This window comes from Sinocyclocheilus rhinocerous, unplaced genomic scaffold, assembly GCF_001515625.1.
Source record: "Sinocyclocheilus rhinocerous isolate Xijiao unplaced genomic scaffold, SAMN03320098_v1.1 scaffold824, whole genome shotgun sequence".
NCBI classification, from domain to species: domain Eukaryota; kingdom Metazoa; phylum Chordata; class Actinopteri; order Cypriniformes; family Cyprinidae; genus Sinocyclocheilus; species Sinocyclocheilus rhinocerous.
Genome location: NW_015628342.1, coordinates 18,867 through 33,228, shown reverse-complemented (window position 1 = coordinate 33,228; position 14,362 = coordinate 18,867). Strand labels below are relative to the sequence as shown.

Genomic DNA, 14,362 nt, shown 5'->3' with positions numbered 1-14,362 from the left:
ATTTAATTGATTTAAATACTATTTATCGGGAGAAGTTTTAAAATGTACTTTAACTTGCACTCAAAAAGATTTGCTCAATTCTGAAAATTATTAGAGGGAACTTTGAAGGTGGTACTTGATTGAAGATGGTATTTGGCCTGAAAAGTATGAGAATTGCTGGTTTCTCTCATTCCTTCAAGCACTGAGTACAAGAAGAGTAAAGAAGGGGTGAATATCAGCTGCCTTTCCGTGTCTCCCTCGATTCCTGCCCAGATAAAGATGTCTTTATTCAGTCTGTGACTGTCCGCTTGCATAAACAGAATCCCTTCTGTACTTACACACATATGCAGACAGACATATGATCACTGGGCATATTGAGACGTCAGTCACGAGGGGGATTACTGAGAGCTCAATGAACTGTCATCAACACACAGATTTACAATCCAGAGACTGTGTTTCAGTCAGAAGATGTGCATTACTACAAAACAAAAGTCTATTAATGACTTTTCATAACCAAATAAATGGATTTTACACAACATGAAATCAAAAATTACTATTTACTTTCTTAATACGGTTGGTATTATTGTAATTAATCAGTGCACATTATTCTGAAGAAAAAATTTTGTATTTATAAACTTTCATCAAAATATAATAACTGTCCATCTTTCTGCTGATGTAATCAAGGTTATGTAAGTGCTAAAAAATATAAAATTAACCAATAATATCATAGTTTCAAGAACAAATCAATCCATATTCTCCATTCAACACATTCAACATTTGGGATAATTAAAATTTGCTAATGTTCATGAAAGAAGTCTCTTCTGCTCGCATTAATTTCATTAATTTGATCAAAAATACAGTAAAACAGTGAATTATTATTAATCTTTAATATTAATATTTTCTATGTGAATATCTGTTAAAATGTAATTTATTTCTGTGATCATTTTGCTGAAAAGCTGAAGTCACACGATCCTTCAGAAATCATTCTAATATGCTGATTTGCTGCTCAAGAAACAATTCTGATTATTAGCAATGTTGAAAACAGTTGAAACAGATTCACAGATGAATAGAAAGTTCAAAAGAACAGCATTTATTTAAAATGGAAATCTTTTGTAACATTATAAATGTCTTTACTGTCACTTTTGATCAACTTAACGCGTCCTTGCTGGAAAAAAAAAAGTGTTAATTTCCTTCTTTGTTTAAACCTTCTGCAAAAATATGAAGCAGCACAACTGTTTTCAACAATGATAATAATAAGAAATGTTTCTTGATATCCGAATGATTTCTGAAGGATCATGTGACACTGAAGACTGGAGTAATGATGCTGAAAATTTGACTTATTTTAAACTGTAAAATTTGTTCACAATTTTACTGTATTTTTGCTCAAATAAATGCAGAATGCTGTAGATAAGAGACATCTTTCAAAATCATTTAAAAAATCTTTATTATTTCATGTGTTATCAGAATATTTATCTAAATGTGTGCGTTGCGCTCTCACTGGACTCTGCAGGATCATGGAGACTCTCTTGCGCTGCTCCATCATGTTGAAGTCCTGCCGCAGATCCGGCGCCATGTTCCTCTCTCTCTGGTACTCCGGGCTGCTCTCGTCCACACGGTCGAAATAACGCTCCTTATGAGGGGGATTGGTGGGTGGGGGGGCCGTCACCACCCCTGCACCTGAGTCTCCGTTCATCACACACCTGCAACACAGGTCAAAGGTCAGGGGGAATTTGCCTACTTCAACTACACACTAAAATACATTAGGGATGCGCGATATATCGGCCACCATATCGTTATCGGCCGATAAATGTAAATTTTTCTGTTATCGTTATTGAACCAATAAGAAAATTTGCCCGATATATTAGATATTAGATTTATCAGCCAACATATTGGTTATCGGCTTTCATATATTAAGAGAATTATCGTATCGGCCAAAATTTTCATATCGGTGCATCCCTAAAATACATACTTGTGATAGACAGAATATGCTTTAGATTTACTTTAAGCAAAATGTATATTTTGTCCCCATTTGATTTTGAATTGAAATACGATCCAAACATGAGATTCACCCACTAAGAGCCATTTTAAAACTGTTTAAAAGGGCATGAGAGACAGAATGCTGCACAGCGGGGTTATAACGGGCCGTTTACTGTTGAGTGCTCTGGACGTAATGCGCTTTCTCCGTCCATTTAGTCAAGACAAACATGACGTTCAGGAGAGAACAGAGGATATTGTGCTTCACTGCAACCAAAACAGATACTGCTGTTGCCATAGCAACTGGACCATCATTACCAGCCACACAGATGCAGCGATTAGAGTAATGAAACTAGTTAAGCTCTATGTAATGCATCTGTGGTGCTGTTAAATATCACAAAAAATAATTTTTTTGTGGCAAAAAGGCTATAAATAGTCTATGGAAGCTTGCTTCCAACACACAAAAAAATTAAAGAGGTAATTACGACTTTTGTTTCCGGTATGTAATAAAAAAAAAAAAAAGGTAATTGACTTTTCTTTTCACAATTCTAAATACTTTCAAATACTTTTTTCATATTTTTCATAAGTTCATATTTTACAATTCTGACTCATCAGACTTGCAAGGTAACATCTCCCAATTCTGAGGCTATAAAAGTTTTTATTGCAATTTTCTGAAATCTTGCAATTTTGAGATTTACAAGAAACAACATCTTAATTTTGTGATTTAAAAAAAAAAATCAAATAAACGCCAGATTTGAATTTGAAGTGTTTATTTGTAGGACAGCACAGTTTGGCCATAAATTTGGTAAATATACATCAAAACAACTCTAAAATATTACACACTAAAATACATTAGGGATGCACGATATATCGGCCACCATATCGGTATCGGCCGATAAATGTAAATTTTTCTGTTTTTTTTTATAAATTTTAAATTTATTAATAAATTAGGAACAGTTTTAAAATAACAATTTTAATTAATATTATTTATTCAATTTTTTTAACTATTAAACAGTGAAATATTGCACTTGTAATATTCCACCATAAAATAGTAATAAAAAGAGTATTTTACACAAAAGATATTATAATAATACTCGACTTTAAAGAGCTCACGCACTTAAAATGGTAAATGACAAAACTGCAGCTCATGATTAGAATAAACAAAACATTACCATTATGTTTAAATGCATAATATAATAAAAATGCACCTCATAAAATTGTATTATTCATAAATATTATTTATTGACTTTTATTTTGTCTGTGAGCACATACAGGAGACTCTCCATTTCCTAAAGGTGAGCTTATACATTTTCAAGCACTTCTAGACCATTGGGAGCAGTTTTATGTAGTTATTTATTTATTATATAAAAATATTAAACAATAACAAACAATGATATTATAATATTTCACTGTAAAACATTTAAAACAAATAATATAATAATAATAATAATAATGGTTTTAAAAAGCTTTAGCATTCAAAAAGTGAACGTGAAATGTGAACGTGCCTTTAGTGACTGTACATCTACCAGTCGATCGCGATCGACGGGTTGGCGACCACTGCTCTAGAGTATTTGCAGCAGAATCAATGACACTGTAGGGCAAAGAGAGAGCAAGAAGGGAGTCAGTCTGTCTGACTCAGCAGTATTGATCGTTTAAGTGGTTTGTTGCTGATTGTAAGCTGATGTTTCAAAGCCACATGAACACGGACCCGCTGCTACAGAACATTTACATTATCTCAAAGCAAAGCAGAACCTACAACACAATCAACCCAGCGCAACACAGTATTACAGCATGAAGTCGACACACAAAGGCGTCTCATTTCAGCCCCGAACAGAGCCAGAGCAGGAAATAACTGCAGCATTGAGTAATGAAACCCTGGAGCTCCAGACAGCTGCTCTGCTCTCAATCTACAGACACACCACGAGTTCTCAACACCACAACGAGGAGATTCATTCTTCCTCTAGAAACAAATCACTTCAGCTCAGAGCCTCATGAGTGAGACTAATCAGTACAGAATCAATATTGGCAGTTGATTAAACACTACTGACAACATGCATTCTGACAAAGACAACTGAATGCACTGATTATAGACTTTTCAAAAAGTTAAATATGTTGGGCTTTTTACCTTTATTACAAATAGAACTACTTTAAAAGCACACAGGAAGTGATACAATATCACTTATATATTGTTGCTCTTTTGTTAGTTTTAACTGCTTTTATTGTCCTCATTTGAAAGTCGCTTTGGATAAAAGCATCTGCTAAATGACTAAATAAATAAATAAATAAATAAAATTAAGAAAGGGTGTGGGTAGGGCTGTAAGATTTGGGGAAAAAATTAACTGATTTTTTTTGATTTGTGATTTGTGATTTGTGTTTTTTGTTCTGTCACTGTCATTCTGTTACACTGTGGAAGCTTCTGTCACGAAAACAAATTCCTCGTATGTGTAAACATACCTGGCAATAAAGCTCATTCTGATTCTGATTCTGATTTTAAAATGTATTTTTAATAAAAACTGCAGGTTTGCTGTGCTTGTTTGTAGGGCTGCACAATATGGAAAAATATTTTGTGATTATACTGCAACACTAAGGCCGCTCAATTTGGGAAATGGGCAAAAATAAAAACTGATAAAAACTGTGACTGTGATTTTAAATGTAATAAAAAAAAAGAAACTTCAGGTTTGCTATACGCTTGTTTGTAGAGCTGCATAATTTGGCTAAAAAAAATGTAAATAAAATTTAAAAAATAATTGACGACATATATGTCAACAACTTTAACAACAACATCAACAGCAATAACTTATAAATAATTATTATTTATATTATTTTCATTAAATACACAATTTTTATAGATAAATATTACAATAGAAACATTTCTTATTTTGTTTAATATGTATGATCACTATTATTATTTATAATAATAATAATTCTTATTATAATTTTTATTTGTATTATTATTGTTATTAAACAAATATTAAGTCTAAAAATGGGTTTTTAAGTATATAATATAATAATAATAATAATAATAATAATAATGCAGTACAACTGTATAATAAAATAATTATATTTTTCTTAAATGCCTGATTTTTTAATAATATTACAATAGTAACAATATTTTATTTATAAAAAATAATAACACATTTTATTTACCAGTACAACTACAACAACAGTACAGTTACAGCTACAGTAAAATTACAACAGTAATATTTATGGCTGTCTAATTTTTTCCTTTTTCAAACATTAAACTAATTAATTTTTATAATTATACTAATTATAATTTTGTTTTGTTGACAACACTCAGTTTACAGATGTTTCTCACTAGAGGTTTGGGAAGATGGTTGCCGCATGTTTTATTATAAGTGACCCAAACTCACAGTACATTCAGCATTTACTGCAAACCTCAACTCAAACGTGAAACTCAAAGGTCATTTAGAAAACTAATCTTGTGTGAATAGTGCTCAAGACACCACAGCATCTGTCTCTCTCTCTCTCTCGTGATCTCCAGAGTTTCCTCCCACTCTCTTTCAGGACGTGAATTACAGCGCAGCAGTGCAGCCCTTCTGTCTTCATCTCCTTGGTAACTGAGACACTGAAAGATGCTTCGGCTTCCACTGTGATCATATAAAGGCCTCGGACGAGTTGAGGCACAGAAGCCTCTTCATGCATCATTCTGAATAAACACTGGGATTTGAGCACAAATAAAAGTCCTCAGAGAATAAAGAAGAGAAAAAAATTCTGTCTGCATTCTGCCTGTCACTTCCTGTTGAAACAGGAAATACAATGATACCCCTCCCAGAGAACAGACAATGATTGGAAACCCCTCCTGTCTCTGTTCGAACCAAAATAATCTCATTATCTTGGTCTTCTGATAACCTGCTGTGACTATCACCACCAAACGTTCCATGAAAATCCAACCACTTTGGTCCAGTTTTTCCTGCCAGCTGGAACACTTAGTGCAACTATTGGGTTTTCCGTTGTGTTTTTGATTGATTTTAGCATTAGATTCAGACAAACGCAGTGGCCCTTTAGGACTGAACAAAGCTTTTATCCCTAAATGACCCAGAGTACAATCAGAATCAATCCAGTCACAATAACTGTCATATGCTTCTCTTCCCTTTCACAAACCGATCCATCTCCCATTCTAAGTTATGTCCTTTGGCTGTTTACTGTTTTATTTCTTTTCTTTTTCTGCTGATGGCCCACGCTCGACTTGAAGCAGCGCTGCTAGACTGATGGGTGTGTGTCATCAAAGTACTGCGAGAGCTATAAAAGAGCTCGGACATCTCCTTATGCTTTCTCTCGCCGTACTTTGATGTCATACACTGATCGATCTTCAAGTCGAACACACCTCTTTACTCTCGCGTGTCACGTAACCGAGTGTTATAAAAGAGCTCGGACATCTCCTTATGCTTTCTCTCGCCGTACTTTGATGTCATACACTGATCGATCTTCAAGTCGAACACACCTCTTTACGCTCACGTGTCACGTAACCGAGTGTAATCGCAGCCTCTGCGGTTGAAAAATCGCGTTTTTTCATATCGCGATAATATCGCAAATGCAATTAATCGTTCAGCCCTAATATGCAGGGAGGATCTTCATTCATATAATCAGACCATCAGCTAGGAAACTAAAAACAGTGAAGCACAAGTAAAACTGCAATCACATTAATCAAATTTAGCTGGTTTCTGAACTCCATGACAAAACAACAAGAGTCCATTTAGATCAGATTTTTGGCTGCTCGTACACGATCTCACCCTGGACAAATATTATTGTATTATCTGGTCAAATTTAACTTTCTATACTAGAAACTAGGGGTCGACCGATTATCGGTTAGCAGAGAACACAGAGCAGGTCTTGAATTTCAGGCGCAGGATTATTAATAACAATTCTACTAATTCCCGCAGGTTCCGCACTTATAACGCGATGACAGATGACAGAACGACATTAATTTTCATTTTTACACCAGACATATATATCGGTTCAAAATATCGGTTATCGGTCTACTTGATCTGTAATAATCGGTATCGGCATCGGCCTTGAAAAACACATATCGGTCGACCCCTACTAGAAACACACACATATGACACTACCATAAGGAAACATCATATTCAATTAATTTCTATTGAGTTTTTGGAGTAAATAATGATCTTTATTAATGTTAGAATGTGATTAAAATTAATCATGCTTAAACATTTTTTAAACAATTGGTTTAAAAAAATTAAACTAAACGGAGCATTAAAAAATGCAATTATAATAAATAAAAGTTTAAATGGACATTTGTGTTTCTGCAAGAAATAAAAGGCCATTAGCCTTGGAAAAATGCAAATGCAATTATGCATTATATTTTTGAGATTATTTAACATTTTTTGCATGCACAGTTACACAGTTACAAATGTGCATTTTTTACGATCAACAACAACAAGAAGAATAATAAGAACTATCATCATCATTATTAGTAGTAGTAGTAATAATTCAGAATAGTAATAATAATAAACATTAAATAAGAAATGCTAATTGTAATATTTCTCTGTAAAATTTCTATTTAAATAATAAAATGGTATTTAAATAATAATAATAATAGCCTAATAATAACAATAATTTGTTTGTAGTACTCTTATAGAACGATATTACTCTTGCCAAAAAAGCAAATATGTGTGATACTTTAAGTATAGTTAACATTTTGTGCATGCACTCAAATTTGCACAGTAGTGCAACTTCAATAACTAGTTTGAACCTCAGAAAAATGTAAAAAAAAATAATAACAATAAATGTAAAAAAAAATTCTCATTCTCTTTTTTTTTTTTTTTTGACAGTAAACAGATCAGTTAAAGCAATGGTCTCTTTTGCCTGAAAATGCCATTCCTATAACTGTGGACAAAGATGGCATTTTTGGGCAAAAGACAGACAAACTTTTAGTGCATACCTAAATAAATTATGCCAATAAATCTTAACTCTAGGAAAGCAATAACCTCAAAGCATTTTGCCGAGCTCATTAAACAGTAAAATGATTATCATGACAGACAGAAATTATGTTTATAGCTCAGATATTTGTGTAGTGTTATATTAATCTCTGCGTATGTTTTAAGAGCACAGAGATGTGTAGGCATGACTGTAGTCGCTATGGAAACAAAACACATTTCCATGTAAACCTGTAGGATTATGTAACGTATACGGTAACTTGTGTCCTGTTTTCTGCCCACTCACTCCTGAACTCTTGCATGCAGCTCAATGGGAAGATTCGCGTCATCAACATCTACGGTTTTATTATCTCAGACTATTTACAGTCTCTCAGCTTCTGCGGTCACTATATCTTTAGTTTTCCCTCTAGCCACGTTTAAAGATCACTATATGACCGTCTCGCTGAGAGAAACATCTGGAAAGTTTCATTATCAAGCATGCAAATGCTCAACAATATCAATTACAACAAGCTAAACGTTTAAACAAATGTGTATTTTCCTTAAAATTCCTACAAATTCCATTGAGAGAATGAGAAACTGAGCATGCTGTTGTTTACTCAAAAGTCCTGTAAAGCCTTTGTAAACCAGCCAGATCTCGCTGCATGAATTTCCTGCATCAATAATGGCTTCTTGACAGTTTCTGAATGGCAGTCAAATCCATTTCAGCCCACCAGCAGGCTCAGATGAAGGCCAAAGCCCATCAGTCCGGGCCAAAACCCTTTCCAGAACTCGCTGGCAGCCGTTAAACCGGACAGCAGGCAATCAGAGAGAGTCTGTCATGACTGAAAGCAGCCAAACGAACCCAGTGATCAGCTTATAAATGCATATAAGACTGGAACACCTGCAGAGCTGGAGGAAGAATGTGTCTTTCATATAGAGAGAAAGACAGAAAAGATAGAAAGCTTGAGATTACACAATCTCAGAGGAAAATCTCTTAATTGCAGCAATGTTTAAATCGGCAGGTTAAATCAATTATGATTTAGTGCCTGTCTGATTCACATCTTAAGAGTTTCTTTGGATATTAAAAATCAAATGGAGGCCTGCATAAGATAAAAACTGAACATGTACTTGTATGGTTTTGTTGATAAGCACTAAAAATGTATCCATTATTTATAAAACAAGTATAAAAGCTTACAAAATTTCACTGAAATTATTATAATCCCAAACGAAGAATAAAAACTAATTCAAAATATTGATAAAGCTATAATAGTATCAATGATACTAAAAGACAACATAAAAATTCAAATCAAACGTCACTCAAAAGATTAATTCTAGGGTCTGGTAGACCTTCTGTGTCTTGATCTTTATGTAAACTGCCCAGGGGTTCAACTGCATGAATTTGCGTCTTATAACCAACTCATGAGGAACTTCCTCATTGACCTACTTTCCAGAAGAGAAATGTGTGAATTATCTCAGCCGTAACACCACACAGATGTGAGGGAGGGTGTGGAGCAGCACTCGTGTGTGTGTGTGTGTGTGTGTCATCTGAAGGCCGCTCACTTTTATCAAAACAGTGCTTTCTACAGCAGTTGTCATCCTAGAGTTACCCATAGTTATTTGTCGACAGCGAGTGTGTCATAAGTGTGTGTGAGTGTGTGTGTGAGTGTGTGTGTGAGTGTGTGTGTGTGTGTGTGTGTGTGGGATTGAGTTGCTGGCTGAATGTTTATGGGGGTGTGATCATAAGTGAAATGCTTGGAAAGTGATGTTATGTTTTAAAATTCAAAGATTAAAACTGCGAAGACTTCCAGTCTACAAACAAACAATCAAAAAATTTATATAATACAAACTTCATGCTCTACAATAAGAATAATAATTTATATTCACCAGCCCAAACTCTTTAGACTGGATCTAGACAGGGGAAATGTGCTATTAGATTAGATAAACTTTATTTATCCCCCAAGGTGGAAATTCAGCAACACAAAATATAAGAAAAGTATATTAAAATGAATAAATAAATTAAAAATATTAAAAATTAAAACCTTCTAAAACATTATGATTTTTACATGCTAAATAAACTTTTAAAAATTATTTATAATTACTGACTTTATTATATTATTGAACATTATTGATAACTGGGAAAATGATTAAATTCATTAAAAAAAATTAAAATAAAAAAATAAAAAAAACAGCCAAGGCAACATTTCACATTTTCATTTAGTTTAACTTAAAATAACTAAAACTGAAATTTAAAAATTAATAACTACTGACATATTTAATAAAGATATAACATATTTTTTTTTACATAATATATAAAAACATACAATATTTTATTATATTATTGAACATTATTGATAACTGGGAAAATGATTAAATTCATTAAAAAAAATTAAAATAAAAAAATAAAAAAAACAGCCAAGGCAACATTTCACATTTTCATTTAGTTTAACTTAAAATAACTAAAACTGAAATTTAAAAATTAATAACTACTGACATATTTAATAAAGATATAACTTTTTTTTTTACATAATATATAAAAACATACAATATAATATAATTTTCTGTAAAGACGTGAATATTGCAGAATGACTGCAAAATGTACTGACTGACAAATCAAAATTTCATAATTTAACTAGCTGCAAATTACTCATTCTTGCTCTTAAATGTTTCTATCTGAACATTAATAAAGTTTGGTCAAATGAAAACTGTGGCCACAGCACACAGCAGCTGTGTAACATCTTAAATGGTGTGTATCTGAGGAATGTCATGTCACTGTCAGTCTGCATTATTCCTGGCACACTGCGGGTCTAAATGTGGCCATGGGCCAGCAGATCTGAATACTCCACATTAACCACATAACTCACATTCACCAAATGCAGAGAGATGGACCCTCCTTACACTGGGCAAATATTTAACATATCACTTCTGGCCTGCTAAAATAACAAATCTAAAGGTCTGATAGCATATTCGACAAATCCCAAATCTATTTAGAAATAAAACACACTGAAAATCTCATTCCTTCTATGTTATTTCCCCCCATATACGGCTCATATATTATGAATTATAAACATATGGGCTGTGTTCCAGTACTTAGTGAGCTGCCTTGCAGTCTACTAACTATAGTCAGCACCCTTCAAACTAAAAAAAATGACTGATTTGAAACGCTCTGCATATTGCTGTCGACAGGATAATAAATTATGCTTTTATTTATGCCACAATAAGTACTGCTTTTTTGGTAATTAATGAATTTTAAGTATATTTATAATCAACATTTCTATTTCTGCAACCACCATGGATGGATTTTACTGAGTTTTGCCACAAAGCATTACAGGATTTCTCTGCAAAAAAAATAATTAATTAATTCATATTTATAAATTATAATAAATTAGTAAGTATTAAACTATTAGTATTAAAACAAAATATGAATAATAATTTTATTTGACCGCAAATTTCTCACAGAACACTATTATTATTGGAAAAATACAAATATGCTTTTTTTTTTGTATGTTTAACATTTATTTCTTCTTTCTCTGCAAAAAAAAATATTTTTTTGAAGTTGTAAATAAAAGATTACCACGATTACTAATGCTAGTTCAGTTTTTCTTTCATTTAAGCTTTAAAAAATTAATTTTTCCAAATGCACGTGCAATTCTGCCTTTAAATTTGGCAAAACGAAGGAATTTTAAAGCACTGCATAATCACATTTCTAATAGCTTTTGTGCCTGGATCTTGCCAACGATGCTTCAAAATGCTGCGTATGGAGGTTCAAGCGTTGAAACAGAACTGTGTTTCAGACAATTTATACTGTGCTAAGAACACACGCAAGACTGTGTTGCAAACAGCTGCTCACGCCACACAAAATATTTCCTGTTTAAAGCAACACAGCACTGCATGTATGAAAATCTGAGCGACAGAAAGGGAGGAGAGAGGAAGAGGGGAAGAGAGATGAAAATGAGAAACACATTTTCGTCCCTCTAGAGGGTCGTGGGCGTGGGACGGAGAGAGCGAGAGAGAGAATTACACTCAATCCAGGGGTTTCACCATCATACCGTTAGTGAAAAACCTCTGAAACTGAAAAAAGTAGTTGATAAAACTGATCATTTCGACTCCTAATTAATGAGCCACGTTTAAATAATTTTAATATGTCCAAAATGCATTAACATGCGTAAGCTGCAACAACTTCTGACAACTGTAAAGATATTACAGAACTATTACTTGCCAAAAGAATTGATTATCAATAGTTATTAATTATTGGCTTTTTCTGTCATATTGATGTTGCCAGGGTTGTTTTAAAGCAACAAGCGGCTAGAAACCCCCTGCAACCCTACAGAGGATAACCAGTGAGGAAAAAAATAGATTGATAATCAAACAGAAGTGAGTATCACACCCATTAGCCATAGATCTGTAATGGCCGTATGGTAAAACCAGCAGACAGACGCTTCAGTCTTTCTCTTTCTCTGACTGACAGACTGTCAAGACACCAGTGACACACACATGAGCCCAATCTGTGATAAGAGCAAAAACACAGACATCCCACAACACAACAGGCCTAATGATAATAGTGATAAACCGATATATCGGCCAAGCATGAATGGCCATTTAGTGTCTATTCTAAGTGGATAGTGTGCATATTCCTGACACAAAAGAAAAACTAACTTTACTGGCATGAAATAAAGCAAGGTTTTTTTAAACGGTCGCAAGGAAGGGGGTAAAAGTTGAAAGAAAAACAGTGCAAAAATATAAAAAAATTTTTTGCTTAGCATTAAAAAGAATTAAAATAAACAAAATAAAATAAATAAATTTGATGAAAATAAATAAATGATTTACATACACATATATATATAGTAAAATGTATATAAATCTCACTTTGTGCAACTAAGAAACAACATGAGCCTATCATTGATCAAATCTAGGTTATCATATTACTATATTGTAGATGACATAAACAAATACCACTTTAAAAACACACACGCAAATAACCTGAAGATAAACTACGTTGTCGACATTCTCCATAAAATCACACAAGTTCAACAAAGAAACCCAAATTTTGCAGATTACAAAATATGTCCAACTTTATAAGTGGCAAATGAAAAGACTTTTATTTTCATTTGTGCGCGTGCAGAGTTGCAGTGGCCCTCGCGCGACTGTCCACTCTAACGTTACACCTAATAATCGTTACCGAAGGCCACAATCGTGTCAGAAAACGGCCAAATGACCTCCAAATCACAAGAAGTGTCAAAACATACACGACAAACGCGTTTGTCCTGCAGAAAGCGAACGCTAACGCCACTAGCGTAACTAGCGTTGAGGCCGCGCTACTAAAACCCTGAGGAGAATAATCCAGAGAGAACGAAAATTAGAAACAGAAACTTACGCTTATGTGGGTCTAGATGTGCGGTTGGAGTGGACAACGACTCGAGGACAGTCGGTTAGCTTGAGGTTTTTCTCCGTTAGAGGGATTTTGTCCACTGTTTCTTTCTGCAACCGTTTGTTTCTGTCGGTACGAGTCTCTGGGGCGCGGCGCTCTGGAGCCGCTGAGGCGAAGAGGCTTCTGATTGGTCCGCGTCACACGAACTCCCGCCCACTTCGCAAAACAGAGCCTTTGATGTGAGGCGCCCACAGCAGTGATAGGCGGGGCCTGTACGTGCGCTTAAAAACAGCGAGCTCGGTGTGCGTAATCTGTTGTTTTGAGAGACTGTTGGGTGGAGTATATATGTTTTTCAGTAAATGAGTATTTTTAAAAGCTTAAACTTTTTAGTTCGAATTGTTTACACCTGTATATTCTGTATATTCTAATACATACATATATATATATATATATAGTTATGTAATTAAAATAATGAAATAAATATGCCACTTTTGCCAGTTCTCAGGTTCACCACATGAGGTCGCCACTTTACATTTTACTGTATTCAGCAAGCTATTAAATACCATTTGAGGTCATTAGTCACTTGTGTGGTCTTGTAAATTGTACATTTCAGTTCTGAGATGCTTATATGTGACCCTGGAGCACAAAAGCAGTCATAAGTAGCACAGGTATATTTGTAGCAATAGCCAACAATACATTGTATGGGTCAAATTATCGATTTTTCTTTTATGCCAAAAATCTTTAGGATACTAAGTAAAGATCATGTTGCATGAAGATATTTAGTAAATTTCCTACTGTAAATATATCAAAACTTAATTTTCTATTAGTAATATGCATTGCTAAGAACTTCATTTGGACAACTTTAAAGGCAATTTTCTCAATATTTTGATTTTTTTGCACCCTCAGATTCCAGATATTCAAATAGTTGTATCTCGGCCAAATATTGTCCTATCCTAACAAACCATACATCAATGGAAAGCTTTCAGATGATGTATAAATCAATTTATTTTTTTAATGGACCCTTATGACTGGTTTTGTGGTCCAGGGTCACATATAATGCAGTATGTATATGCGTCATCTAATGTAGCTTACATATGTGTAGGATATCAGACCGAATCAGACAATCTAAGATTTGGTCAAACATGGCTGA

The 14,362-nt window shown here is 33.8% G+C and overlaps 1 protein-coding gene across 7 annotated transcripts in view; it reads right to left on the bottom strand.

The window, feature by feature from the left end:
• The window catches only part of add1 (adducin 1 (alpha)), a 39,828-nt gene extending 26,425 nt beyond the window's left edge, over positions 1–13,403 (bottom strand). For all 7 annotated transcript variants that reach the window (XM_016548937.1, XM_016548938.1, XM_016548942.1 and 4 more), the window contains exons 1-2: positions 13,219–13,403; positions 1,478–1,679 (exon numbers count right to left, since the gene is read on the bottom strand). In XM_016548937.1, the coding sequence (XP_016404423.1) occupies positions 1,478–1,672 (195 nt within the window). In that variant the 5' untranslated portion in view covers positions 1,673–1,679; positions 13,219–13,403. The remainder of the gene's footprint in view (positions 1–1,477; positions 1,680–13,218) is intronic.
• Positions 13,404–14,362: the final 959 nt, after the last annotated feature.